Source organism: Xenopus tropicalis, chromosome 1 (genome assembly GCF_000004195.4).
Source record: "Xenopus tropicalis strain Nigerian chromosome 1, UCB_Xtro_10.0, whole genome shotgun sequence".
In the NCBI taxonomy this organism is placed as follows: Eukaryota; Metazoa; Chordata; class Amphibia; order Anura; family Pipidae; genus Xenopus; species Xenopus tropicalis.
Genome location: NC_030677.2, coordinates 217,226,283 through 217,239,164, shown reverse-complemented (window position 1 = coordinate 217,239,164; position 12,882 = coordinate 217,226,283). Strand labels below are relative to the sequence as shown.

General features: G+C 46.5%; 1 protein-coding gene across 3 annotated transcripts in view; it reads left to right on the top strand.

The window, feature by feature from the left end:
- Nucleotides 1–297: 297 nt before the first annotated feature.
- The window catches only part of LOC100485792 (myosin-3), a 64,096-nt gene continuing 51,511 nt past the window's right edge, over nt 298–12,882 (top strand). For all 3 annotated transcript variants that reach the window (XM_031895062.1, XM_031895061.1, XM_031895060.1), the window contains exon 1: nt 298–563. In XM_031895062.1, the coding sequence (XP_031750922.1) occupies nt 306–563 (258 nt within the window). In that variant the 5' untranslated portion in view covers nt 298–305. The remainder of the gene's footprint in view (nt 564–12,882) is intronic.

The window sequence follows — 12,882 nt, the reverse complement described above, 5'->3', positions numbered from 1 at the left end:
GGGCAAGTAGATGGGTAAAGGTAGAGTCCAGTTGGAACCCCCCCCATACATATTGCCCCACAGAGGGACAGCAGTAAGAGACGGGGGGGGGGAGAGAAAGGAAACATCAGGGTATGACCCCCACCCATGTATAGTAAGGAACTCTCTGCCCGGAGGGAAGAGTAAGGGACATGGGCGGGGCTTCCCGCTAATTCTCCGGTTCCGCCTCCGGGCTCTGCCACAACTGAAATGGGCGGGGACGTTTCGTGCTAAGGAGAGTGAGAGACGGGCGGTGTGGGCGTGTCAGGGGCGGGGCTGAATGCTAGATGACGGGCGGTGTGGGCGTGGCTGTGCGTGCCTGGGCAGGGCTGGATGCCGGGGCTCAGTCGGACAGCGTGGAACAGCCCAAGCTTACTGGGGGGGCACTGAGGGGCAGAGCCATGGGGGAGACTCCGGCGGGGGGTTTGGATTGGGCGGCGCTGTGGGATCGGATCCCCGGGGAGGATGCGGCGCTGCTGGCGGAACTTACTGAGAATAAACTGCTGGCAACTCTGCGGGACCGGTACCGGGATCATCGGATCTATGTGAGTGTCACCTACCGGCCCTTCTATGTGTCACCTACCTGCCCCCCTGCCCCTCTATGTGTCACCTACCTGCCCCTCTATGTGTCACTTACTGCCCCCCTACTCCTCTGTGTGTCACCTACCTGCCCCTCTATGTGTCACCTACCTGCCCCCCTACGCCTCTGTGTGTCACCTACCTGCCCCTCTATGTGTCACCTACCTGCCCCTCTATGTGTCACCTACCTGCCCCTCTATGTGTCACCTACCTGCCCCCCTACGCCTCTGTGTGTCACCTACCTGCCCCTCTATGTGTCACCTACCTACCCCTCTATGTGTCACCTACCTGCCCCCCTACGCCTCTGTGTGTCACCTACCTGCCCCTCTATGTGTCACCTACCTGCCCCTCTATGTGTCACCTACCTGCCCCTATATGTGTCACCTACCTGCCCCCCTACCCCTCTATGTGTCACCTACCTGCCCCCCTACGCCTCTGTGTGTCACCTACCTGCCCCCCTACCCCTCTGTGTGTCACCTACCTGCCCCCCTACCCCTCTGTGTGTCACCTACCTGCCCCTCTGTGTGTCACCTACCTGCCCCCCTACCCCTCTGTGTGTCACCTACCTGCCCCCCTACCCCTCTATGTGTCACCTACCTGCCCCCCTACTCCTCTGTGTGTCACCTACCTGCCCCCCTACCCCTCTGTGTGTCACCTACCTGCCCCCCTACCCCTCTGTGTGTCACCTACCTGCCCCCCTACCCCTCTGTGTGTCACCTACCTGCCCCCCTAACCCTCTATGTGTCACCTACCTGCCCCCCTACCCCTCTGTGTGTCACCTACCTGCCCCCCTACCCCTCTGTGTGTCACCTACCTGCCCCCCTAACCCTCTATGTGTCACCTACCTGCCCCCCTACCCCTCTGTGTGTCACCTACCTGCCCCCCTACCCCTCTGTGTGTCACCTACCTGCCCCCCTACCCCTCTGTGTGTCACCTACCTGCCCCCCTACCCCTCTGTGTGTCACCTACCTGCCCCCCTAACCCTCTATGTGTCACCTACCTGCCCCCCTACCCCTCTGTGTGTCACCTACCTGCCCCCCTACCCCTCTATGTGTCACCTACCTGCCCCCCTACCCCTCTGTGTGTCACCTACCTGCCCCCCTAACCCTCTATGTGTCACCTACCTGCCCCTCTGTGTGTCACCTACCTGCCCCTCTGTGTGTCACCTACCTGCCCCTCTGTGTGTCACCTACCTGCCCCTCTGTGTGTCACCTACCTGCCCCTCTGTGTGTCACCTACCTGCCCCCCTACTCCTCTGTGTGTCACCTACCTGCCCCCCTACGCCTCTGTGTGTCACCTACCTGCCCCCCTAACCCTCTATGTGTCACCTACCTGCCCCTCTATGTGTCACCTACCTGCCCCTCTATGTGTCACCTACCTGCCCCTCTGTGTGTCACCTACCTGCCCCTCTGTGTGTCACCTACCGGCCCTTCTATGTGTCACTTACTGCCCCCCTACTCCTCTGTGTGTCACCTACCTGCCCCCCTACCCCTCTATGTGTCACCTACCTGCCCCCCTACGCCTCTGTGTGTCACCTACCTGCCCCTCTATGTGTCACCTACCTGCCCCTCTGTGTGTCACCTACCTGCCCCTCTGTGTGTCACCTACCGGCCCTTCTATGTGTCACTTACTGCCCCCCTACTCCTCTGTGTGTCACCTACCTGCCCCCCTACCCCTCTATGTGTCACCTACCTGCCCCCCTACGCCTCTGTGTGTCACCTACCGGCCCTTCTATGTGTCACTTACTGCCCCCCTACTCCTCTGTGTGTCACCTACCTGCCCCCCTACGCCTCTGTGTGTCACCTACCTGCCCCTCTATGTGTCACCTACCTGCCCCTCTGTGTGTCACCTACCTGCCCCTCTGTGTGTCACCTACCGGCCCTTCTATGTGTCACTTACTGCCCCCCTACTCCTCTGTGTGTCACCTACCTGCCCCCCTACCCCTCTATGTGTCACCTACCTGCCCCCCTACGCCTCTGTGTGTCACCTACCGGCCCTTCTATGTGTCACTTACTGCCCCCCTACTCCTCTGTGTGTCACCTACCTGCCCCCCTACGCCTCTGTGTGTCACCTACCTGCCCCCCTACTCCTCTGTGTGTCACCTACCTGCCCCCCTACGCCTCTGTGTGTCACCTACCTGCCCCCCTAACCCTCTATGTGTCACCTACCTGCCCCTCTATGTGTCACCTACCTGCCCCTCTATGTGTCACCTACCTGCCCCTCTGTGTTGTAGTAATATGTTTGGGGACTGTGCATACAGTACATACCTGCAAGTGTATGAAATTAGTATTATTTAATTATATGAATGTACATAGTGCACAAGATATCTGTATAGATTTAAACAATGAGTCAGTCAGATGTTAATTCAGTTGATAAGTTGGGAAGCTTTGAAGTGCCTTTGTGTTGGTTCCCTTGGGATTTATTATAGGGGGGGATCAACACCAAGATATCACAGGAAGCCAACTGGAGGGTCTTTTGTATTTCAAAGTTGAATTGTGTGTACAGTTGTTTATGTGGTGAGACGGCTCCTTATGGGAACTACCCGACTAACTAACACAATAAGATTCTGATACCTGATTATCTTGTCAGCCAATCAGAACACATCCCTACTTTGGTCAGTGAGATTCTAAGAGTATAACTAAGGAAACTCTGATAGTCACATAGTTGGACAGTAACGTAGAAACACACATAAAGATATAGAAGTTAGGTTAGGGAGAAGTCCTGAAGGCGGATCCCTATAGAACAGATCCTGTGGGCATATTTAAAGGATCTCTGTATCATTCCCTGTCTCTGGGCTGGATAATCGAAATAAATTAGCTTCATCTCTGGAAAAGAACCGTGGTTGTTTCCTTTACCTGGTTGTGGTAAATCTTGGAATATCCAGTATATTTGTAATATACTACATCTACACTATACACAACATGTGTGTCACCTACCTGCCCCTCTGTGTGTCACCTACCTGCCCCTCTGTGTGTCACCTACCTGCCCCTCTGTGTGTCACCTACCTGCCCCTCTGTGTCACCTACCTGCCCCTCTGTGTCACCTACCTGCCCCTCTGTGTGTCACCTACCTGCCCCCCTACCCCATCTTTCCTGCCCACCTACCCCTCTATGTGCCACTCACTGCTCCTTTCCTGCCCACCTACCCCTCTATGTGCCACTCACTGCTCCTTTCCTGCCCCCCCCTACCCCTCTATGTGCCACTCACTGCTCCTTTCCTGCCCCGCCCTACCCCTCTATGTACCACTTACTGCTCCTTTCCTGCCCCCCTACCCCTCTATGTGCCACTCACTGCTCCTTTCCTGCTCCCCTACCCCTCTATGTGCCACTTACTGCTCCTTTCCTGCCCACCTACCCCTCTATGTACCACTCACTGCTCCTTTCCTGCCCACCTACCCCTCTATGTGCCACTCACTGCTCCTTTCCTGCCCCCCTACCCCTCTATGTGCCACTCACTGCTCCTTTCCTGCTCCCCTACCCCTCTATGTGCCACTTACTGCTCCTTTCCTGCTCCCCTACCCCTCTATGTGCCACTCACTGCTCCTTTCCTGCCCCCCTACCCCTCTATGTGCCACTCACTGCTCCTTTCCTGCCCCCCTACCCCTCTATGTGCCACTCACTGCTCCTTTCCTGCTCCCCTACCCCTCTATGTGCCACTTACTGCTCCTTTCCTGCCCCCCTACCCCTCTATGTGGCACTCACTGCTCCTTTCCTGCCCCCCTACCCCTCTATGTGCCACTTACTGCTCCTTTCCTGCTCCCCTACCCCTCTATGTGGCACTCACTGCTCCTTTCCTGCTCCCCTACCCCTCTATGTACCACTTACTGCTCCTTTCCTGCCCCCCTACCCCTCTACGTACCACTTACTGCTCCTTTCCTGCTCCCCTACCCCTCTATGTGCCACTCACTGCTCCTTTCCTGCCCCCCTACCCCTCTATGTGCCACTCACTGCTCCTTTCCTGCTCCCCTACCCCTCTATGTGCCACTCACTGCTCCTTTCCTGCTCCCCTACCCCTCTATGTGCCACTTACTGCTCCTTTCCTGCTCCCCTACCCCTCTACGTACCACTTACTGCTCCTTTCCTTCCCACCTACCCCTCTATGTGCCACTCACTGCTCCTTTCCTTCCCACCTACCCCTCTATGTGCCACTTACTGCTCCTTTCCTTCCCACCTACCCCTCTATGTGCCACTTACTGCTCCTTTCCTGCTCCCCTACCCCTCTATGTGCCACTTACTGCTCCTTTCCTGCCCCCCTACCCCTCTATGTGCCACTCACTGCTCCTTTCCTGCTCCCCTACCCCTCTATGTACCACTTACTGCTCCTTTCCTGCTCCCCTACCCCTCTATGTACCACTTACTGCTCCTTTCCTGCCCCCCCTACCCCTCTATGTGCCACTTACTGCTCCTTTCCAGCCCCCCTACCCCTCTATGTACCACTTACTGCTCCTTTCCTGCCCCCCCTACCCCTCTATGTGCCACTTACTGCTCCTTTCCAGCCCCCCTACCCCTCTATGTACCACTTACTGCTCCTTTCCTTCCCACCTACCCCTCTATGTACCACTTACTGCTCCTTTCCTGCCCCCCCTACCCCTCTATGTGCCACTCACTGCTCCTTTCCAGCCCCCCTACCCCTCTATGTGCCACTTACTGCTCCTTTCCTGCCCCCCCTACCCCTCTATGTGCCACTCACTGCTCCTTTCCAGCCCCCCTACCCCTCTATGTGCCACTTACTGCTCCTTTCCTGCCCCCCTACCCCTCTATATACCACTTACTGCTCCGTGGGGCAGCAGGCGAGGGGGGTGTGGGGCAGCAGGTGAGTGTTGCTCAGTGTTCGCTGTAACTCGGGGGGCACACATGACAATGATGGCACACGCATATAGAGAAGTAAGTGGGGGGGCTGTTGTGGGTCCAGCCAATCACATCTCTAATCTGTGTAAGTTTAGGTGGGCAGGTGTTCTGATTGGCTGTGCAGTCTCTCTCACCTGGGGGGGGCTATTATGGATCTCTGATAAGAACAACCCCCTCATTGCTTCTGTGCCAAGCAGAGTGTGGGCTCCCTGGGTTGGTACCAGTGGTACCGGCCCAGCTTGGCTCAGTACTAACTGCCATATCTGTGAAATTAAATCCTTACGGTCCCGTCCGTTACGTTTATTTTCCTGTTTCTGACTAATTGGATTATGTTGGGTTATTTGTGCCCTGAATGTAGCCCCGCCCCCCCTCTAGTCCAATAGCTGCATCTGCTTCCTTGTTTATAGTGTCAGCTCTACTGGAACCAGCTTAACCAGAACCAGAGGCCTGTGTAAAGGGCAACTTATACCTTCCTTTCTCTGCTATTGTAACCTTTCATTTGTAAAGAGCGAAGGGTGCAGGTAGGAAACACAAGCGACAGTTTCACGCTGTGACATTTACAGGAGAGTAACCAGTATAATGAATAGTGTGGGAGCGGGGAGGCCTGAATAGATACACCCCCCCATAGGTTCCCACCTCCCTATAGATACCCCCCCATCAGGCCATTGGTTTCTCCCAGACCTTCTGTGTAATATCGGCTACTTTCTTGTTACTATTTGTCTAACGCATTAATAAACAAAGTGTAGGGTTATTTCCCCTTTGCTTGATTTTCCCACTAAAGCCGCCCATACACACAGGGCCATACTGACCACATGGGCATCTAAGGGCCCGTGCCTAGGGTGGCAGCTCTATGGGTGCCTATATGGAACAAGCACTACTGATGGCCTACAGTACCGACCAATAGGCATGTCCCATGGGCACCAGTTGGTTTGGGGGCTGGGCCTGGATAATATGTGGATGTTCCGTATCAACCAAGGTATGGTGCCAGGGTATAGTGCCAGTGTATTGGCGCCAGGGTATAGCGCTACAGCCCCCCTTCGCCTTCTATGGTTCCCAGCATTTGGACCATCTGTCTGACCGACTGGAACAAAAGAAGGTGTTGGCACCACTTATGGACCCTTGGACTCCATCCATGTGGTCGTACAGGACCCGCAATACTATTGGTGCCAATGCGCCCCATGTGCCGGTGCCCACAATGCCAGCTGGGGGTGGGGCTGTTCTTTAGTTTCAGAAACTTGGCTTCATGGGAGGGTTCCAGAACCTGCTGCCCAGTTTGATTGTTTGGGCACCTGTTGTCCAGGGGGTGGGGGGTCTGTGCCTCAATAATAACTGCGCCCTGAATGAGACCCTCAGGGGGTAGGATCACTATATATATATATATAAGGGGGGGTAGGATCACTATATATAAATATATAAGGGGGGGGTAGGATCACTATATATAAATATATAAGGATATATAAGAGGGGTAGGATCACTATATATAAATATATAAGGATATATAAGAGGGGTAGGATCACTATATATAAATATATAAGGGGGGTAGGATCACTATATATAAATATATAAGGGGGGTAGGATCACTATATATATATATAAGGGAGGGGTAGAATCACTATATATAAATATATAAGGGGGTAGGATCACTATATATAAATATATAAGGGGGGGTAGGATCACTATATACATACATATATACAGAAAAGAACAGAGCACACCCTAATAATAATCAAATGCCCCGGGTGCTTGCAAAAACCATGTATATAGCAAGACAATGAGCTGCACACACAGGGACTTAGTTAGAAAACAAAAAAATTTTTAATGAAAAAGATCCAACGTTTCGAGCACCAACTGTGCTCTTCCTCAGGGACAAACATACATATATATATATATAAAACAAATATGGAGACGCCCAATATTTGGGTTATTTTCCCCCGTTGTGAGTGTTTGGATTATGTGCCTAGCCTTATTTTCCTTTCCAATACAGGTATCGGACACCTTATCCGGAAACCCGTTATCCAGAAAGCTCCGAATTACGGAATGCCCGTCTCCCATAGACTCCATTTTAATCAAATAATTCAGAATTTTAAAACTGAAATAAAACAGTACTGTGTAATTGATTCCAACTAAGATATAATTAATCCTTATTGGATGCAAAACAATCCTATTGGGTTTAATTAATGTTTTATTGATTTTTTAGTAGACTTAAGGTATGGAGATCCAAATTACAGAAAGACCCCTTATCCGGAATACCCTTGGTCCCGAGCATTCTGGATAATGGGTCCTATACCTGTACTTAATTCTATATCATGGTTTAACCCTTGTCTCACGTCTGTATCTCTTTCCTGCACTTACCTCTTTCTATGTTGGGCTCCCTATTCTTTTACCCCGGATCTGGGTACTTACCTGGTGATATGTATGTCAGGTTTTTTGTTTAAATAAACTACTCTATTTTTCTACACTAAGTCCTGTGAGTGCGGCATTCTTCCATTTTTGCTCTCTATACTACAGCTCTAATACTGCACCCAGGCGATCTGTGACTCCATCAGACGTGAGTGCCTGTTGCTTGGACTTCTATATTTATATATATATATATATATATATATTACACATAAAGAGGGGGGTAGGATCACTATATATAAATATATAAGGGGGGTAGGATCACTATATATAAATATATAAGGGGGGGGTAGGATCACTATATATAAATATATAAGGGGGGGTAGGATCACTATATATAAATATATAAGGGGGTAGGATCACTATATATAAGGGGGATAGGATCACTATATATAAATATATAAGGGGGGTAGGATCACTATATATAAGGGGGGGTAGGATCACCATATATAAATATATAATGGGGGTAGGATCACTATATATAAATATATAAGGGGGGTAGGATCACTATATATAAGGGGGGGTAGGATCACTATATATAAATATATAAGGGGGGTAGGATCACTATATATAAATATATAAGGGGGTAGGATCACTATATATAAATATATAAGGGGGGTAGGATCACTATATATAAATATATAAGGGGGTAGGATCACTATATATAAATATATAAGGGGGGTAGGATCACTATATATAAATATATAAGGGGGGTAGGATCACTATATATAAATATATAAGGGGGGTAGGATCACTATATATAAATATATAAGGGGGGTAGGATCACTATATATAAGGGGGGTAGGATCACTATATATAAATATATAAGGGGGGGTCACTATATATAAATATATAAGGGGGGGTAGGATCACTATATATAAATATATAAGGGGGGGATCACTATGTATAAATAAGGGGGGTAGGATCACTATATATAAATATATAAGGGGGGTAGGATCACTATATATAAATATATAAGGGGGGTAGGATCACTATATATAAATATATAAGGGGGGTAGGATCACTATATATAAATATATAAGGGGGGTAGGATCACTATATATAAATATATAAGGGGGGGATCACTATGTATAAATAAGGGGGGTAGGATCACTATATATAAATAAGGGGGGTAGGATCACTATATATAAATATATAAGGGGGGGTAGGATCACTATATATAAATATATAAGGGGGGGGTCACTATACAGTGGTGTGAAAAACTATTTGCCCCCTTCCTGATTTCTTATTCTTTTGCATGTTTGTCACACAAAATGTTTCTGATCATCAAACACATTTAACTATTAGTCAAAGATAACACAAGTAAACACAAAATGCAGTTTTTAAATGAGGGTTTTTATTATTTAGGGAGAAAAAAAATCCAAACCTACATGGCCCTGTGTGAAAAAGTAATTGCCCCCTGAACCTAATAACTGGTTGGGCCACCCTTAGCAGCAATAACTGCAATCAAGCGTTTGCGATAACTTGCAACGAGTCTTTTACAGCGCTCTGGAGGAATTTTGGCCCACTCATCTTTGCAGAATTGTTGTAATTCAGCTTTATTTGAGGGTTTTCTAGCATGAACCGCCTTTTTAAGGTCATGCCACAACATCTCAATAGGATTCAGGTCAGGACTTTGACTAGGCCACTCCAAAGTCTTCATTTTGTTTTTCTTCAGCCATTCAGAGGTGGATTTGCTGGTGTGTTTTGGGTCATTGTCCTGCTGCAGCACCCAAGATCGCTTCAGCTTGAGTTGACGAACAGGATTCAGGATTTTTTGGTAGACAGTAGAATTCATGGTTCCATCTATCACAGCAAGCCTTCCAGGTCCTGAAGCAGCAAAACAACCCCAGACCATCACACTACCGCCACCATATTTTACTGTTGGTATGATGTTCTTTTTCTGAAATGCTGTGTTACTTTTACGCCAGATGTAACGGGACACGCACCTTCCAAAAAGTTCAACTTTTGTCTCGTCGGTCCACAAGATATTTTCCCAAAAGTCTTGGCAATCATTGAGATGTTTTTTAGCAAAATTGAGACGAGCCATAATGTTTTATGCTTAAAAGTGGTTTGCGCCTTGGAAATCTGCCATGCAGGCCGTTTTTGCCCAGTCTCTTTCTTATGGTGGAGTCGTGAACACTGACCTTAATTGAGGCAAGTGAGGCCTGCAGTTCTTTAGATGTTGTCCTGGGGTCTTTTGTGGCCTCTCGGATGAGTTGTCTCTGCGCTCTTGGGGTAATTTTGGTCGGCCGGCCACTCCTGGGAAGGTTCACCACTGTTCCATGTTTTTGCCATTTGTGGATAATGGCTCTCACTGTGGTTCGCTGGAGTCCCAAAGCTTTAGAAATGGCTTTATAACCTTTACCAGACTGATAGATCTCAATTACTTTTGTTCTCATTTGTTCCTGAATTTCTTTGGATCTTGGCATGATGTGTAGCTTTTGAGGTGCTTTTGGGCTACTTCTCTGTGTCAGGTAGCTCCTATTTAAGTGATTTCTTGATTGAAACAGATGTGGCAGTAATCAGGCCTGGGGGTGACTACACAAATTGATATTGAAATTGAAATTGATAAACCACAGTTAAGTTATTTTTTAACAAGGGGGGCAATCACTTTTTCACACAGGGCCATGTAGATTTGGAGTTTTTTTTCTCCATTAATAACGTAAACCTTCATTTAAAAACTGCATTTTGTGTTCAATTATGTTATCTTTGACTAATAGTTAACGGTTTTTGATGAGCAGAAACATTTAAGTGTGACAAACATGCAAAAGAATAAGAAATCAGGAAGGGGGCAAATAGTTTTTCACACCACTGTATATAAATATATAAGGGGGGTAGGATCACTATATATAAATATATAAGGGGGGTAGGATCACTATATATATATATATATAAGGGGGGTAGGATCACTATATATAAGGGGGGGGTAGGATCACTATATATAAATATATAAGGGGGGGATCACTATGTATAAATATATAAGGGGGTAGGATCACTATATATAAATATATAAGGGGGGGGGTCACTATATATAAATATATAAGGGGGGGGTCACTATATATAAATATATAAGGGGGGTAGGATCACTATATATAAATATATAAGGGGGGTAGGATCACTATATATATATATATAAGGGGGGTAGGATCACTATATATAAGGGGGGGGTAGGATCACTATATATAAGGGGGGGGATCACTATGTATAAATATATAAGGGGGTAGGATCACTATATATAAATATATAAGGGGTAGGATCACTATATATAAATATATAAGGGGGGGGGGTAGGATCACTATATATAAATCTATAAGGGGGGTAGGATCACTATATATAAATATATAAGGGGGATAGGATCACTATATATAAATATATAAGGGGGGTAGGATCACTATATATAAGGGGGATAGGATCACTATATATAAATATATAAGGGGGGTAGGATCACTATATATAAGGGGGGGGGGTAGGATCACCATATATAAATATATAATGGGGGTAGGATCACTATATATAAATATATAAGGGGGTAGGATCACTATATATAAATATATAAGGGGGGTAGGATCACTATATATAAGGGGGGTAGGATCACTATATATAAATATATAAGGGGGGTAGGATCACTATATATAAATATATAAGGGGGGTTAGGATCACTATATATAAATCTATAAGGGGGGGTAGGATCACTATATATAAATATATAAGGGGGGTAGGATCACTATATATAAGGGGGGTAGGATCACTATATATAAGGGGGATAGGATCACTATATATAAATATATAAGGGGGGTCACTATACATAAATATATAAGGGGGGGTAGGATCACTATATATAAATATATAAGGGGGGATCACTATGTATAAATAAGGGGGGTAGGATCACTATATATAAATATATAAGGGGGGTAGGATCACTATATATAAATATATAAGGGGGGTAGGATCACTATATATATATATATATAAGGGGGGTAGGATCACTATATATAAGGGGGGGTAGGATCACTATATATAAATATATAAGGGGGGGATCACTATGTATAAATATATAAGGGGGTAGGATCACTATATATAAATATATAAGGGGGGGGGTCACTATATATAAATATATAAGGGGGGGGGTCACTATATATAAATATATAAGGGGGGTAGGATCACTATATATAAATATATAAGGGGGGTAGGATCACTATATATATATATATATAAGGGGGGTAGGATCACTATATATAAGGGGGGGTAGGATCACTATATATAAGGGGGGGGATCACTATGTATAAATATATAAGGGGGTAGGATCACTATATATAAATATATAAGGGGTAGGATCACTATATATAAATATATAAGGGGGGGGGGGTAGGATCACTATATATAAATCTATAAGGGGGGTAGGATCACTATATATAAATATATAAGGGGGGATAGGATCACTATATATAAATATATAAGGGGGGTAGGATCACTATATATAAGGGGGATAGGATCACTATATATAAATATATAAGGGGGGTAGGATCACTATATATAAGGGGGGGGTAGGATCACCATATATAAATATATAATGGGGGTAGGATCACTATATATAAATATATAAGGGGGTAGGATCACTATATATAAATATATAAGGGGGGTAGGATCACTATATATAAGGGGGGTAGGATCACTATATATAAATATATAAGGGGGGTAGGATCACTATATATAAATATATAAGGGGGGTTAGGATCACTATATATAAATCTATAAGGGGGGGTAGGATCACTATATATAAATATATAAGGGGGGTAGGATCACTATATATAAGGGGGGTAGGATCACTATATATAAGGGGGATAGGATCACTATATATAAATATATAAGGGGGGGTCACTATATATAAATATATAAGGGGGGTAGGATCACTATATATAAATATATAAGGGGGGGATCACTATGTATAAATAAGGGGGGTAGGATCACTATATATAAATATATAAGGGGGGTAGGATCACTATATATAAATATATAAGGGGGGATCACTATGTATAAA